The sequence below is a fragment of the Cyprinus carpio genome, chromosome B8 (genome assembly GCF_018340385.1).
Source record: "Cyprinus carpio isolate SPL01 chromosome B8, ASM1834038v1, whole genome shotgun sequence".
NCBI lineage: Eukaryota > Metazoa > Chordata > Actinopteri > Cypriniformes > Cyprinidae > Cyprinus > Cyprinus carpio.
In genome coordinates this window covers 11,166,010-11,179,839 of record NC_056604.1, presented here as the reverse complement: position 1 = coordinate 11,179,839, position 13,830 = coordinate 11,166,010, and the positions used below count along the sequence as shown (strand labels likewise).

Below are 13,830 nucleotides of genomic sequence, written 5' to 3'. Positions count from 1 at the left end.
CTGATCTGAGACAAGAAGTTTGTGCCTACTCAACAGCTTTGAAAAAGCACACGTCCCAACGCTGCACCAAGCCCTCCTCATCCTCCCCGCACCTCGTCCTCCTCTGGGGTGCGGAGAGGGCTGCTGTCTGCTAGTCTTTTCAGTTTCAACCTTTGTCTTTCTGTCAATTGCAGACCGAATCCCTCCCTGATCTTTTTCCCCCGCCGTTCCCTGAGTCTTTATCTTGTATTTCTGTTCACTATTTTTCAGAAGCAGTGTTCATACACCTGCACTTGCCTTTTTATTTGAAAAATTTTATTTTTTGTTTCGCTTTTTTTTGTTTTTTTTTTTTGAAATTTTTTGTAATTAGAACGTGTGCCAGAGAGGCAAACCTTACAAGTGTGTGCGTGTGCGCTTGTGTGAGCCAAGTCTGAAGCATTGATTAAGCGATTGATTGGTCCAAATCATTACAGCCTTCCAAGACAACAGAACAAGGTAAGCCATGCCAGACACTGTCCCCACTTTTTTCCCTTAATTTAATGAATAATCCTGATTTGTCTGGCTTGTTTTTCATTTATAATTCGCAGTGTGCCAAAACAGGCCAGTTGCCCATGCTGTTTATTGCGCAGTTTCTTAATTTAAAGTTAAAAAGGCGTACAATTGTGTTCTGTTCCAAAAACTAGTGAGCCTCCTTCTAAAATAGCATCCTAACTGAAATGGAATGAGTTTAGCCTTAGCATCCTGTGGGGTTAGCTAGCAGTGCTAATATGTAAAATATATAAAACTGAAATATTAGATAAAATGTAACTGAAAAAGTTAAAGTATGTATTGTAATTGACATTTCTCTTTCTTGGGCCACAATCTTGGATGGATTTTTTTTTTCTCCTCTGTTACATGTGATTCATTAGAATACTGCATTTGTAGTCCGCTCAGAAGGTTTTGGAGCAAAGTTTATTCATTTTATCATGCTCAGTATAACTGAGAGTTAAAGTTAAGAACTAATTGCGAATTAAAGGGATAGTTCACCCAAAAATTTTAATTAGTAGTTTGCCCTAATTTTTTTCCATAATGTTGTTACAAACTTTTTTTTTTATCTTTAAAACACTGAAGATACAATAAACCAGAGAAATCTTTTTTTATTTTATTTTTCTTTCATCAGTGGATGGACAAAAAGGTTGTGAGAATATCTATAATTTGTTTTCCTAAAATTATTAAGTCTTATGGATTTGGAATGACAAGTCAGTAAATGACAGTTTGGTGTGTACTGTCCCTTTAAGATTATAAATCCTGATGAATGTACTGTAGTTTTTTCCCCCTCTTAATTTCTTGTTTGTTGTATTCAAAATGTGAACATTGATATCTAGCAACACTTTAATTCACTCATCATTTACTCAAGTATAGAACTTTAATTTGATGTAGCAGAAGGAAAATTTAACTTGATCAGGTTTGTGACCTCATGACAGCGAATTGTAGATGCTCTTGAGCACACTTTGCACTGAGAGAAAGGGAAAGGGGTAATAATTACTTAAGTCTTCTGAGAAGAATTTAGTAGTCCTTGACCCAACTTGGTGTGCAGATGAGGCACACTTATGGCGCTTTTCCACTGCATGGTGCGGCATGATACAGCTCGGCTCGGTACGGTTCACTTTTGGGGGGTTTTGCACTGGGTACAGTGCCTGGTACTTTTTTTAGTACCACTTCGGTTGAGGTTCCAAGTGAACCGTACCGTTACCAAAACGTGACGTGTAAGCTGCTGATCATGTGTTGGCCGGAGAGAATCGTCACTACCTGCGTCACTGAACTTGCGACACAAAAACAAAAGAACCACTAGATTTAAATCAGCACAGCCAGCGAAGGATCGAACGCAACTGTTTTGAATGAGCGCACCATTTTTTAACAATTAAGAAGTTTTGTTGTCTGTTGCGGAAGTACAGACATTCTTCTCATTAATAGTATGGAATGAAAGTTGTGTTTTCTTTATTTTTTTAGGAGTCGTGGCAGTAGAGGCAGCGTAACTATAACATGTAAATAATCCAGCCCACTCTAAAGCGATACTAAACTGCAGTGGAAAGGCAAACAGAGCCGAGCCGTGCCGAATCGTACCACGCAATGGAAAAGCGCCATTACATGTTGTCTGTAGGGTCCTCACCCCAACACACCCACAGCCCTCCACTGACCTTACTGTGCTACTTTGTTCACTGGCTGTTCTTGTTGCCTCTCCCTCAGTTTTTCACCACCCCTTCCCTCCTTTCTTCACCTTTGCAGAAATCCTGAGGTGTTTTGTTGGGTGTGTAACCAAAAGGAGAGGGGAGAGGGAAGGGCGGAGCTGCAACACAACGGCTGACTTAAAAATAAAATCTTTACTCGGAACACTGCTTAATCCGATCAATCCCAGGTGTAGTAGATTTGGCCACTGTGTATGGGAGAATTATGGGTAGTCCCTGGAAAGGTTTTGTCGAGTTTACCTTGCCGGCGTCGCCACCTGCAGCGTTTGTTAGCGCTGACCTGAACAGCACCTCACCCGTCGGGCTCAGCCTGTCGCCCTACGGCCGATCTGTAAGTGCCCTGCCATCCGCTCTCCAACCCACTGTCCCCCACTCTCCCGAACACGACTCGTTCATTAAACACCCACTGTCGCCCCTCTCTGCGCTGTTCTTTTACTCCATCATCCTGATCACCAGGCTTAGAGGCTGGCCTCGATCACTTGCCGTAGAGACGAGCAGCAACGAGAGGTGGAGAGGCAAGAGCAATGATATTTCCGTTATAGTAGCTGAGCATAGATTTGTTTATTCAGTCAGCTGCTGTTGAACCATGTGTGATTGGCTGTAAATGGATGTTAGGCTTCGTTGTATGGCGCTGAGTGAATCAAAGCATTTATGGGTGTGTAAAGGCCTGTATGTGTTTCGATGTAATGGCCTAGTGGTCGAGGCTGGTCAGAGTCTGTGTCATCTAACCATTTGTTACCGCATAGTCTAGTAGTGCCATTCCCAGTCGCTTCATCAAACTAACACATTCTGATTTTCCTTGAGCATGTCTCCTAGCAAGGGTGGGGAATTAGAGTAAAAGGAATAGGTCACCCAAAAAAAACCTGTGGAACAAAAGTTTTTTTTTTTTTTTTTTTTTTCTCCATTCTTCTTCTCCATTGTCGTCTTGTGTGTTTCTCAAAAGAAAATCAATGATATGGTTTGGAATGACAATTAGAATGAGTAAACAAAGACACAACTTTCATTTTTGAGTGAACTATGCTTTAAGGCCTGTTCACACTGTTTTGTGATAAAATTTGATTCACAGATGGTTGTTTGCAAATTAAGTATTCCAGTCATTCACATGCTCAAATTAACTCAATGCACATAATTTAAAATGCAAAACACATTTCACAGTTATTCCAACCCATCACTTAAATTTAAGATTCAGCTTGAATGGAGCAGTGAAAGTTAAATGATGTGATGCACTGACATTGGAATGTACCATAGAGTAAAGATAATATTGGTGAGCTGTAGAAATAGTACAGCTGTTTTAGTGGATATGGTCATTTGTTGGTTGAGTATATTGACTTTTCCATGTGTCAGTTACTTTAATCATTCTTTGGATGCTTTTATTCAAAGAAAATGCAAGCATGCTTGCCATATCACTACTTTTAGACTTACTTAGCCAGACTTGTTTGTTGCTTCTATGGCTTTTAATGTTCCTGTAAATTAGCTGCCAACCATTTTAACTTTTTTAATGTCAGTTCTAGACATTTGACCCAAAGGCACATATATGATTGGTTTAGGGCAGGGTTTCCAAACTCGGTCCTGGAGGGCTGGTGTCCTGCAGGAGTTTAGCTCCAACTTTCCTCAACACTCCTGCCAGGAAGTTTCTAGCATGCCTAGTAAGAGCTTGATTAGCTGGTTCAGGTGTGTTTGTTTAGGGTTGGAGCTAAACTGCAGGACACCGGCCCTCCAGGACCAAGTTTGGGCACCCCTGGTTTAGGGTTTTCATACTTTCTATTGTTTAGATTTCTTCCTGGAAGCTCTTCTTTTGCATTTCAAAAGATGTATTCCCAGCTACCTGCTAGTAATTACTAGAACCTTAACTAAAGACATAAGGAGTGTGTTTTGGTCAATCTGCTTTTTTTGACCCTATGTAGATCGTCATAGTGGTGTAATCTCTTTGACATGTTTCATTTCTTGCAGTCAGGGTTTTTTTTTTTTTTTAACTGAATTGAACTTCACAGAAGGTTTTTTTTTTTATAGTGAGGTTTCTTTTTTTTTTTTTTAATGCCATCTCTCGGTTAGGTAGTATTTTTTTTTTTTTTTTTAAATATCCACTCCTCCCCTTATTGCCTTCAGTGTCCTACCACCCCTTACCTTCACCTGAAGATGGAGGCCTCTGATGCCCCTATTGCTGCCCCTACTCCTTCCACCTCAAGCCAGCCAATCCCCCGCTCTGCTTCAGTCTCATGCCATGTCTCTCGTGCATCAGGGGGCAAAAAGCAAAAGCGGACCCCCTTATATCAGCGATCCGTAAGTGGGCATGATGGGACAGTATGTGCCGGCTTGATGTCCTCACTGGCAAAGAATACCTGACACTTTAACCGCATGCTCCTAATCAAGAAAAAGTTTAGGAGTTGTAAAGCTTTTGGCTTTACAGGGTCAATAAAATCTGTTTTCGATTGTCTAACTTTTGACCACATGCTTGCCAACCATTTACATACAGTTCAATTAATTTATGGGTGAAGTTCTACAAAAAGAGCTAGTTCTAACTTTGAATGTGGTGACTATTTTGTTTGCGTGTATACTCTAATATATAACCAAGTCAGTGTGAAGTGGATTAAAAGCATGAACTTTAATTTTACTTTCTAGGCATAATGTGAAACCGATGGTACTTGCATTTGTGTGTTATTGTGCAGAGACAGCAGATTTATCCTGGTCATTTGGATCTACTTGATCAGGCAACCAGTTTAGGCAGACCAAAGGGAGAAGAGAAACTTAAATGTACATGCCACAACAAATTACTGGGACAACATTCACCTTTTTAAATTATTTTTTGTAGTTGCAGATACTTGCAGCATTTAAAATCCTATTTCATCCCATTTTACCATTTCCACACTTGTGTTCTGATCTGTTGTGAAGCAGTCGGATGTGTGGAGAATGCTAAAGGTCGAAAACTGAGCAAGTGCATTTTTAACTCATCTTATGTCTTATTTTCCCATAGATGAGTTTTGACCCCAGTCTGCTGCATAATAATGGCCATGGTGGCTTTGCCAATGGGACGAGCATGGGAATTCGTGAGACGGGAGTGGTTGAAAAGCTGCTAGCATCATATGGCTTCATTCAGTGCTCTGAGAGACAAGCCCGCCTCTTCTTCCACTGCTCTCAGTACAATGGCAACCTGCAAGAGCTAAAGATCGGAGGTATGAGCCAAATGGGGTGGAGGAAATAGCAGGAACTAGGGCTGAATGGTGTAACTAAAAAATTACGTATTTAGCCTTTTGTTGATAACCTTTTTGGTCAAGCTTTATTACCAACAAATCATTGAATGTTTCTGATCCAGCTAAGTCATTGAACCAGCATTTTGAATTGTGCCATTTCAAATAGCTAAAACACAGTTTTAATTGTTTCAAGGAAATTAATTAAACCTACCCAATCAAATGCCATTGTTTGTTACTGAAAGCTGAGACTCTTATCTTCATTTTAACCATCTCATACTTGAGAGTTTGTGCTTCTTTAGGGAAGCTTATGGCCAAAATACAACAATTATTTAAATTAATTGCAGTATACAAATCACCAGTAAAAACATCACAATAATGGCCAGACTTAATAGGAACCTTGATGTAAAAAAAATACATGCAGTAAATATTTAGTGCATTGGTTTTAACGTATTATAATGCAGGAACTGACTTTCAAGTTTTGTCTATTCTGCCATTTTTCAGATGATGTGGAGTTTGAGGTGTCGTCTGATAGACGCACTGGCAAACCAGTTGCAGTGAAGCTGGTAAAAATCAAGGCAGAAATGTTGCCAGAAGAGCGAATTTCTGGGCAGGTGGGGCCTGACTTGCACGCCTCTCCTTTAACTGTGCTGCATGGTTTTATTCATCCAGTTAAGGAACACATTTTACTTTCATGTTTTATTGTCCTTGTCCCATTAATGTCCATCATTGTTGGTGTTGAGCTCATTTTTAATCCATATTGACCTGGAAAATGCATAAATCACTGGTGTCTATTATTAAGAGTTACGTAGCAATCCTATTAAATGACCTGGTGCTAATGCTTTGATTTTATGTGGGTTCACAATGAGCTTGATTGTCTATGTTTTGTAGTCTTGTTGGGAGAACTTTTCATCTTCATTTAAAGGGGTCATATGACGTTGCTAAAAAGAACTTTGTGTATTTGGTGTAATGCAGTGTGTTTATGCGGTTTAAGGTGTAAAAAAAAAAAAAAAAAACCTTTTCCACATAATGTACATTACAGTTGCTCCTCTATACCTTGCCTTTCTGAAACGTGTTGATTTTTACAAAAGAGGATATCGTCCTCTTTTGGAAGGCCAAACAAAGTAGTTTTGCTTTCTCAACGAAACGCACAGCATCTCCACAACATGGCGGCGGGTGCGGCAACAGCAATACTACAACGAGAATAAAAGTTACGCCGCCTTTCTTTGCGTGAAAATTTGGGCGGTATGATGCAAAGTGACGTAGACGTGTGGGGCGTGTTTAAACGAGGTGTTTTAGGAGGGCGTGGACAAGTCTTAACTTTTATAAGGAATATCTCTTTGGATTTGAGACTTTAGTCTTTGCAACTTTACAGATCTTCTTTATGCACCAAGAGCTTGTAACACTCCAAAGAGAAAGGAAAAATTTAAATTACATCATATGACCCCTTTAATATACAGTTATGAGAGAAAGTTGTTCTCAATATGAAGTCTGTCATTCATGTACTTAAATATTCATTTTTTTGATTGGTGCCTTGAACTCAGATGTACAAGTCAAATATGAATGTTTCTTTTAATAATTTTATGTCTTTAGTTCAGAACATGTTGCGCATCTGTGTTCAGGGACTTTCTCTTTAGCATTTAAACATGGTTAGTTGATCTTGTCTCTCACCAATGTTGCCTCTAACCCCATCTTGTCTATTTGCACATCCCCTTTTCAGGTAGTGTCAGCTATCCCTTCTCACTTGGACGGGAAGTCCGCACCTGGCCAAGTGCCCACAGGCAGTGTGTGTTATGAGAGGAATGGAGTAAGTGTCATTTATTCTCATTTGCAGAGTTTTCTATACATTTTAGACATTTGCTTGTCTTGTTTACCCCTTTGAGACCATTTTGGGACAATTACAACTTAGCAAATTAAAACAGAGGCTGTTTTGGTAAAATTTCATATTATTTTATTTATGCTGATAGTGTCAGTTGTTGTTTCTTAGTGTTTGTGGTTTGAATCTTCTCACAGGAAGTGTTTTATTTGACCTACACCCCTGAGGATGTTGAAGGCAACGTCACTTTAGATACTGGAGATAAAGTCAGTTTTTACATGGAGACTAACAAGCAGTAAGTGGATTTAATGTCTGATTGAAATGGGTATAATTTCAAAAGATGAAAACAATTTTTTGGGATGTTGAAATGGTTTATCTTTGTTTCAGTACTGGTGCTGTTAGTGCTCACAACATTGTATTGGTAAAGAAGAAACAGTCAAGATGTCAGGGAGTTGTTTGTGCTACCAAGGTAAGAATCTTATTCAAAGATGAGTTTGTAGTAGCTGCTTTGTTTTTTGTTGTTGTTTTTTTGTAGACACTATACTAAGGAACAGTGATCGCCTGCCCTCTGGTGGGAAGGAGAATAGCAAAAGACTTCTCAGATCTCAACACTCTGCTAGAATAGTCAATAAAGGATGTTTTTTGGAATCGTTTTTAGCAACATATCATATTCATAATGCTAATTTTTCAAATTTTGAATGTAATTCAGAACTTATCTGCAAATTGATTGTACAATTTTAAAATTCGAAGTTACATTTAAAATTTAAGTCAAATGCCAATGCCCCCCCAAATATATTTTCAAATATATTATTCTTGTTAAAGTTTTGCCTGGTTCAAATCTATAATTGTGTCTTGCAGGAGGCCTTTGGATTCATTGAACGAGGGGATGTTGTGAAAGAGATCTTCTTCCACTACAGTGAGTTTAAAGGAGATCTGGAGGCTCTCCAAGCTGGAGATGATGTGGAATTCACCATTAAAGAAAGAAATGTGAGCAATTGATGAAATGTCTTAAAAAGCAATATATTTGTATTGATGTTCTGTTGGTCTTTGGTTAGTAACTAATACTCACTTATAGGATACGAAAGATTTTACAATCAAATAGTGAAATTACTATTCATGAGATGCATTGTCATTTTAAACTGCTTTATGGAGGTTGTTTCTGTGTGTGTCTCATAGGGCAAGGAAGTGGCCACAGATGTGAGACTGTTGCCTCAGGGCACTGTTATATTTGAGGACATCAGTATTGAGACTTTCGAGGGCACTGTCACCAAGGTTATTCCCAAGGTCCCCACCAAGAATCAGGTTTGTGAATCAGCTCTTGCCATTAGTCTTCCCAGACTCTCTCAATTACATGACCATATAGATTCTGCTTGCATGTTAAATCGAATAAGAGTCCATCTGTCTCTCTCAGAACGACCCGCTGCCTGGGCGAATCAGTGCCAGAATTAATTTCACTGACAAAGAGCTGCTATTTGGGGAGAAGGACACCAAGTCCAAAGTGACGCTGCTGGAGGGCGACCATGTACAATTCAATATATCCACTGACCGTCGGGACAAACTGGAGAGAGCTACAAACATTGATATCCTCCCTGGCACCTTCCATTTCACAAAGGAGAGTCGTGAAATGGTGCGACTGTAGAGCTTTGTCCTTGTGGTTACTTGCAAGACTGTTTTACTTTTTGGTAATGTTGGCTTTGTCTCTCTCCGTGTCTTGATGTGTAGGGTGTTATAGCTGCCATGCGTGATGGTTTTGGATTCATCAAATGTGTGGACCGTGATGCCCGAATGTTCTTCCATTTCAGCGAGGTTCTGGAAGAGAGCCAGCTGCACATTTCTGATGAAGTGGAATTCACTGTTGTCCCTGTGAGTTCCCAGATATCACCAGACCTGAACCACTATTGTGTTCCTGGTTTTGTCTTTTTTTTTGGATGGACTGAATTAGACCGTTCATCATCAGTTGGTGATCCGGTTCACTGGATATAAGAATCAACTGTTGAAAAACACAGATTGGTCCACTGCTTAAACTCTAGACAAAGCAGAAGCTAATGTAAATTGTAATTGTGGTCTTACATGGACTAGCTTTAAAACATCCCCTTTCCTCTCTCAGGACATGCTGTCAGCCCAAAGGAACCATGCCGTGCGGATCAAAAAGCTGCCCAAGGGCACAGTGTCGTTCCACACTCAATCTGAGCTGCGTTTTGTGGGCGTGGTGGAGAAAGAAGCTGTGCCTGCTACCACCACCAAGAACTCCAGCCCCAGCAAGGTCAAAGAGAAGGTGGACTAAATCTTGACTTCCTGAATCTACACTACTGTTCAGATGTTTGGGGTTGGCAAGGTGGTTTTGAAAAGTTTATGCTCACCAAGGCTGCATTTATTTGATCCAAAACGCAGTAAAACTGTAATATTGTGAAAGCTCAATAGAACCACATTTATTTTAAATATAATTAAATTTATTTTACTGTCATTTGATTAAATTAATGTGTCTTTGCGGAATAAAGAAAATCGTAATGACCCCAAACTTTTGAAAGGGAGTGTATATGCAGTTGATTATGTATTTCTTTTTAAGAGTCCTTGAAGTACACATCTGTGGAGATTTGGTGTAGTACCATCAGTCATAATTATAAAGAGGGACTTTGAAAATGGAGGAGTTTAGTATTTTTGTTTTTAATTCTGCTTTCCAAACTTTTATGTCCTGCATCTGCTTGTCTCCCTCTTAATTGATGCAAGCACAAAATACAGTAGCAGGCTTTGAGGTGCTATAAAATGCTACTTTCTTTTGTCTGACCTTCTGTTGTCTTTTTTGTTGTTCCTTTTTTTTTTTTTTTTTTTTTTTTTTTTTTTTTTTTTTTTTTTTTTTTTATTTGAACCATGCTCGTCTTCATTAGAAAAAAGACAAGGTAGGCTGCTGTTTTCTGCATGCTGCCTTTCCTCCACAGTGTAGACTGCTAGAACTTCTGACAATAACTCATGTATCTTAACGTATCGGAGGCAAATTGTAAAAGTACCCAGGGTGATATTTTACTTACTGTAATTTTGAGTAGTATAGTAACAGCTTTTTTTTACTTGATTCACCACCAATTCAAACATTTTATGACTGGTAAAATTAAGTCATGGATGTGTCTAATCCTCCTTATTTCTCTTTTTTTAAGGGTAAAGTTGAAAAGGTCAGTTTGGTCTGTATGTTCATGACTGTTTGTTTGGTTATGAGATCTGTTGGCATGAGCTGAGATTGACTTAACAGCATTAAATCATACAGACATGTTAACCTCATAACCATACCAACTCAGCCAAGATGTGCCACTCAGTGTGTGCATTCTTGTATGAGGGGTATAACGGTTCGGTTTCTCTGTCACTCACGCAGTTAATTTTTAAAATGGGAACCACACAGTTCAAACACATTTTAACCATGGCACAAATGTGTACCAAACAGTGGGTGACAAACTGTATGAGAGCAGTTTTACCCCTTGTTAGTGTGTGCATGATGGCTAAATATTGTGAAGCATTCGATGTTTGAGTTTCTTTATTTACTCATTGTGTGAATACACATTTTCCCCATGCTTTGCATATTTTTGGATGTTTATTCTGTAAAGCAAAGCTAGGAGTTTTAAAAAACTATGGCTGCTGAGATCCAGGGACACAATCTTGTTTACATGGCCCTTTAATATCTGCAGTCTGACGTGTTGAAACTGGCCTTCAGCACTGACACTAATCGAAAAATAAAAATTTAGTTCACAACTAGGGCTAATTTCTGCACTTAATCAATCTTGAAGGTGCACTCAGTGGTATTTTTATTGTCAAAAAGGTTTTTGAGTGTTCATCTCATGAGTCTATATGAGTCTGAGTGCATCTCAGTTCTGTATTTATTGTTAAATGTTGTTGGTTCTTATGTGAATGTATGTATTTGTGTCGTCAACCAGGAAGCAGAGGAAGGCTTGATTGCGTATGAAGAGAGTGGAGTGAAGAACACGCTTCCCTACTATATTAAAGACCTAGAGGGAGGTGCTTACCCACAGGTTGGAGACAAGGTACATTAGACTGGCACTGTGGCTCAGTCTTACTTGCGCTTGCTGAATATGTCCTTGGACTAATAAAGAAGTTTTTCAACTTGATAATTTGTTGTAAAGTAAACCCTCATGTCTCCACTAGGTGGAGTTCTCCATCAGTGAGGTGAAACGCACTGGACAGCAAAGCGCAGTGTCCCTCAAGATCCTAAATCGTGCTGTTGGCACCAAGAGGCTTCATGGATACATAGCAACACTGAAGGATAACTTTGGCTTCATAGAAACAGCCAATCATGATCAGGAGATCTTCTTCCACTACAGGTAATTAAAGTTTCTCCTTGAAGATTTTGTCTCAGTTTGTTTTTTCTTGTTGTTTGATTGTTGTTTAATCTGAATTGTGTGCAGTGAGGTGTGTGGGGATGTGGATAATATGGACCTGGGAGATACAGTGGAGTACACTCTCTCCAAGGGCAAAGGAAACAAAATCAGTGCTGAGAAGGTCACCAAAGTTGCAGCTGGTATGTTGAGGAGACTTTTTATTGGTTTGGCATTAATACATTAATATTTGTTTCATGCAAATAATACAATTCTATGTGTGTGTGTCAGTGAATGGTATAGGAGAAGATGTGAGTAATACAGTGTTCCTGGGGAAAGTGGTTCGGCCCTTGCGCAGTGTGGACCCTTCTCAGACTGATTATCAAGGCCTTATTGAGCTCACAGAGGAAGGTGAGTGACACAAGCTCTTTTTTTGTGTGTGTGGTACTTTTAAAATCTATCTAGAGCATTTCGTAATCAAGTTAGAAACAATGAACTCCCCTCATTTTTTGTTAACTACTGTTATCTGCTCAAACATTTCACTAGAAGCCAGCAAGGATCAGAGTTATCCGTTTGGCATCGTTGGTATGGCCAATAAAGGTGACTGTCTGCAGAAGGGTGAGATGGTGAAGTTTCAGTTGTGTACAGTGTCCCAGACAGGACAAATGATGGCCTGCAATATTGTGCCTCAGCGTAGAGCCCTGGTGGAGTGCGTCAAAGATCAGGTGAACTTACTGATGCAAGAAAGTGAGAGGTTTTTACCTTAAGACACTGGCTAAAAGTGTCTGACTTAAGTCTCTGTACCCCTCCCCCCAGTTTGGTTTCATCACATACGAAGTTGGAGAGAGCAAGAAGCTGTTTTTCCATGTCAAGGAGGTGCAGGATGGTCTGGAGCTCCAGGCTGGTGATGAAGTGGAGTTTTCAGTTATCCTGAACCAACGCACAGGCAAATGCAGTGCCTGCAATGTTCGCAGAGTCAGGTAAGACTGTTGGGTGTAATATTAGGATATTATTGAGCTGTTAAATATTTTATATTTATATTGGCTTTTTAATTAATCTAACCAGATTTTTTTTTTTTTAATTACACAGTGAGGGTCCAAAACCAGTAGCAACACCTCGACCTGACAGACTGGTCAATCGCTTGAAGAGCATCACTCTTGATGACACCAACGCCCCCCGTCTCGTTATTATCAGACAGCCTCGTGGCCCAGACAATTCAAAGGTAAAAATAAAGGCTTTATTTAAAAATATTTGTAAACATTCTTGCTTCTAATACTGCAGTCCAGTATACATTTAGATATGAAACTTGCCTACACCAATTGTGACGTCTTGACCTATTGTGACATTGACCTGTTTTGTTCCTACAGGGCTTCAATGTAGAGAGGAAATCCCACCAACCTGGTGTTATTGACTGAGTACTGTTCACCCCTCTCCTCCTCCTCACTATGGAAGAAACACCTTGAAGAAAAGCAATCAGACAGGACAGAGGAAGGGATTTGTGTGTGTCTGTTTAGTTCACTCTCATTTTATCGATCTCACCCATAAACACAATTCACAGAGTAACAAACACATCAAGACTTGAAAATTAGCACACACAATTCCCTTCCTTTGTCACAGGATCCCTTGCAAAAAAAAAAAATCCTCATCTCATTGTCTTCATTGTATGTGTGACGTTTTTGTGTGGTTGTAATTTGAGCAAAACCCCTCGTGTTGTCTGAGCGTGTGTGTGTGGTACGCATCACATGTAAACTTGTAAGGTTATGCAGAGGATATGAGGGGAAATAAGGGGTTTGTAGTTCTCACATCTTTAGACTGAGATGTGGGCACTGTTTGACCCGTTTTTCGTTTCTGCTGAAATTGAAATGCCAGGAATTCTGCACCTGCTGCTGTGTGAGTTATTGTTTTAGAGTAGCTTTGCCTGTCTGTATTTTGACCTCCTTTATATATACTTTATTCTTCCTGTATCACTTGAATTCTTCCCATGTTGAGTTTCTCACCCAGGTGAAGTCGAGATCTTGCTGGGCTCTTTTGCTGAGAAATAAAATGACTTTAAGGTTATTTTCACTCACGTTTTCCATACCAATTCCATAGGTATTAATATGGATCTGAAAACTTAATAAATTTTCTCTTCGCTCAGAACCCGCTTGTGTATGGTTTTTGATGTGTAAATTACTATTTTTTTGATTACTTTCAAATTACATTGGCTTGTGTTCTTTTTAAAGACCCTTTATTTTAATTCCTGTTTTGATTTCATAAGCTCAGTCTGTTTATGGGCAAGTGCAGAATTCCTAATGGCATCTTGTAGCCTG

General features: G+C 39.5%; 1 protein-coding gene across 2 annotated transcripts; it reads left to right on the top strand.

The window, feature by feature from the left end:
• The first annotated feature begins 80 nt into the window (after positions 1 to 80).
• LOC109065660 (cold shock domain-containing protein E1-like) lies at positions 81 to 13,660 on the top strand. 2 transcript variants are annotated; one of them, XM_019082648.2, is made up of 20 exons: positions 81 to 474; positions 4,311 to 4,484; positions 5,176 to 5,374; positions 5,894 to 6,003; positions 7,110 to 7,196; positions 7,403 to 7,500; positions 7,593 to 7,674; positions 8,064 to 8,192; positions 8,382 to 8,507; positions 8,617 to 8,832; positions 8,928 to 9,068; positions 9,313 to 9,480; positions 11,123 to 11,230; positions 11,352 to 11,527; positions 11,612 to 11,724; positions 11,813 to 11,932; positions 12,068 to 12,246; positions 12,338 to 12,501; positions 12,611 to 12,743; positions 12,889 to 13,660. In XM_019082648.2, the coding sequence occupies exons 2-20, from the start codon at positions 4,341 to 4,343 to the stop codon at positions 12,934 to 12,936; spliced, it is 2,541 nt and encodes an 846-aa protein (XP_018938193.2). In that variant the 5' UTR covers positions 81 to 474; positions 4,311 to 4,340; the 3' UTR covers positions 12,937 to 13,660. The 2 variants fall into 2 exon arrangements, with proteins under 2 accessions (XP_018938193.2, XP_042585567.1); XM_042729633.1 differs by having other exon boundaries at positions 5,894 to 6,060.
• The last annotated feature ends 170 nt before the right edge of the window (positions 13,661 to 13,830 follow it).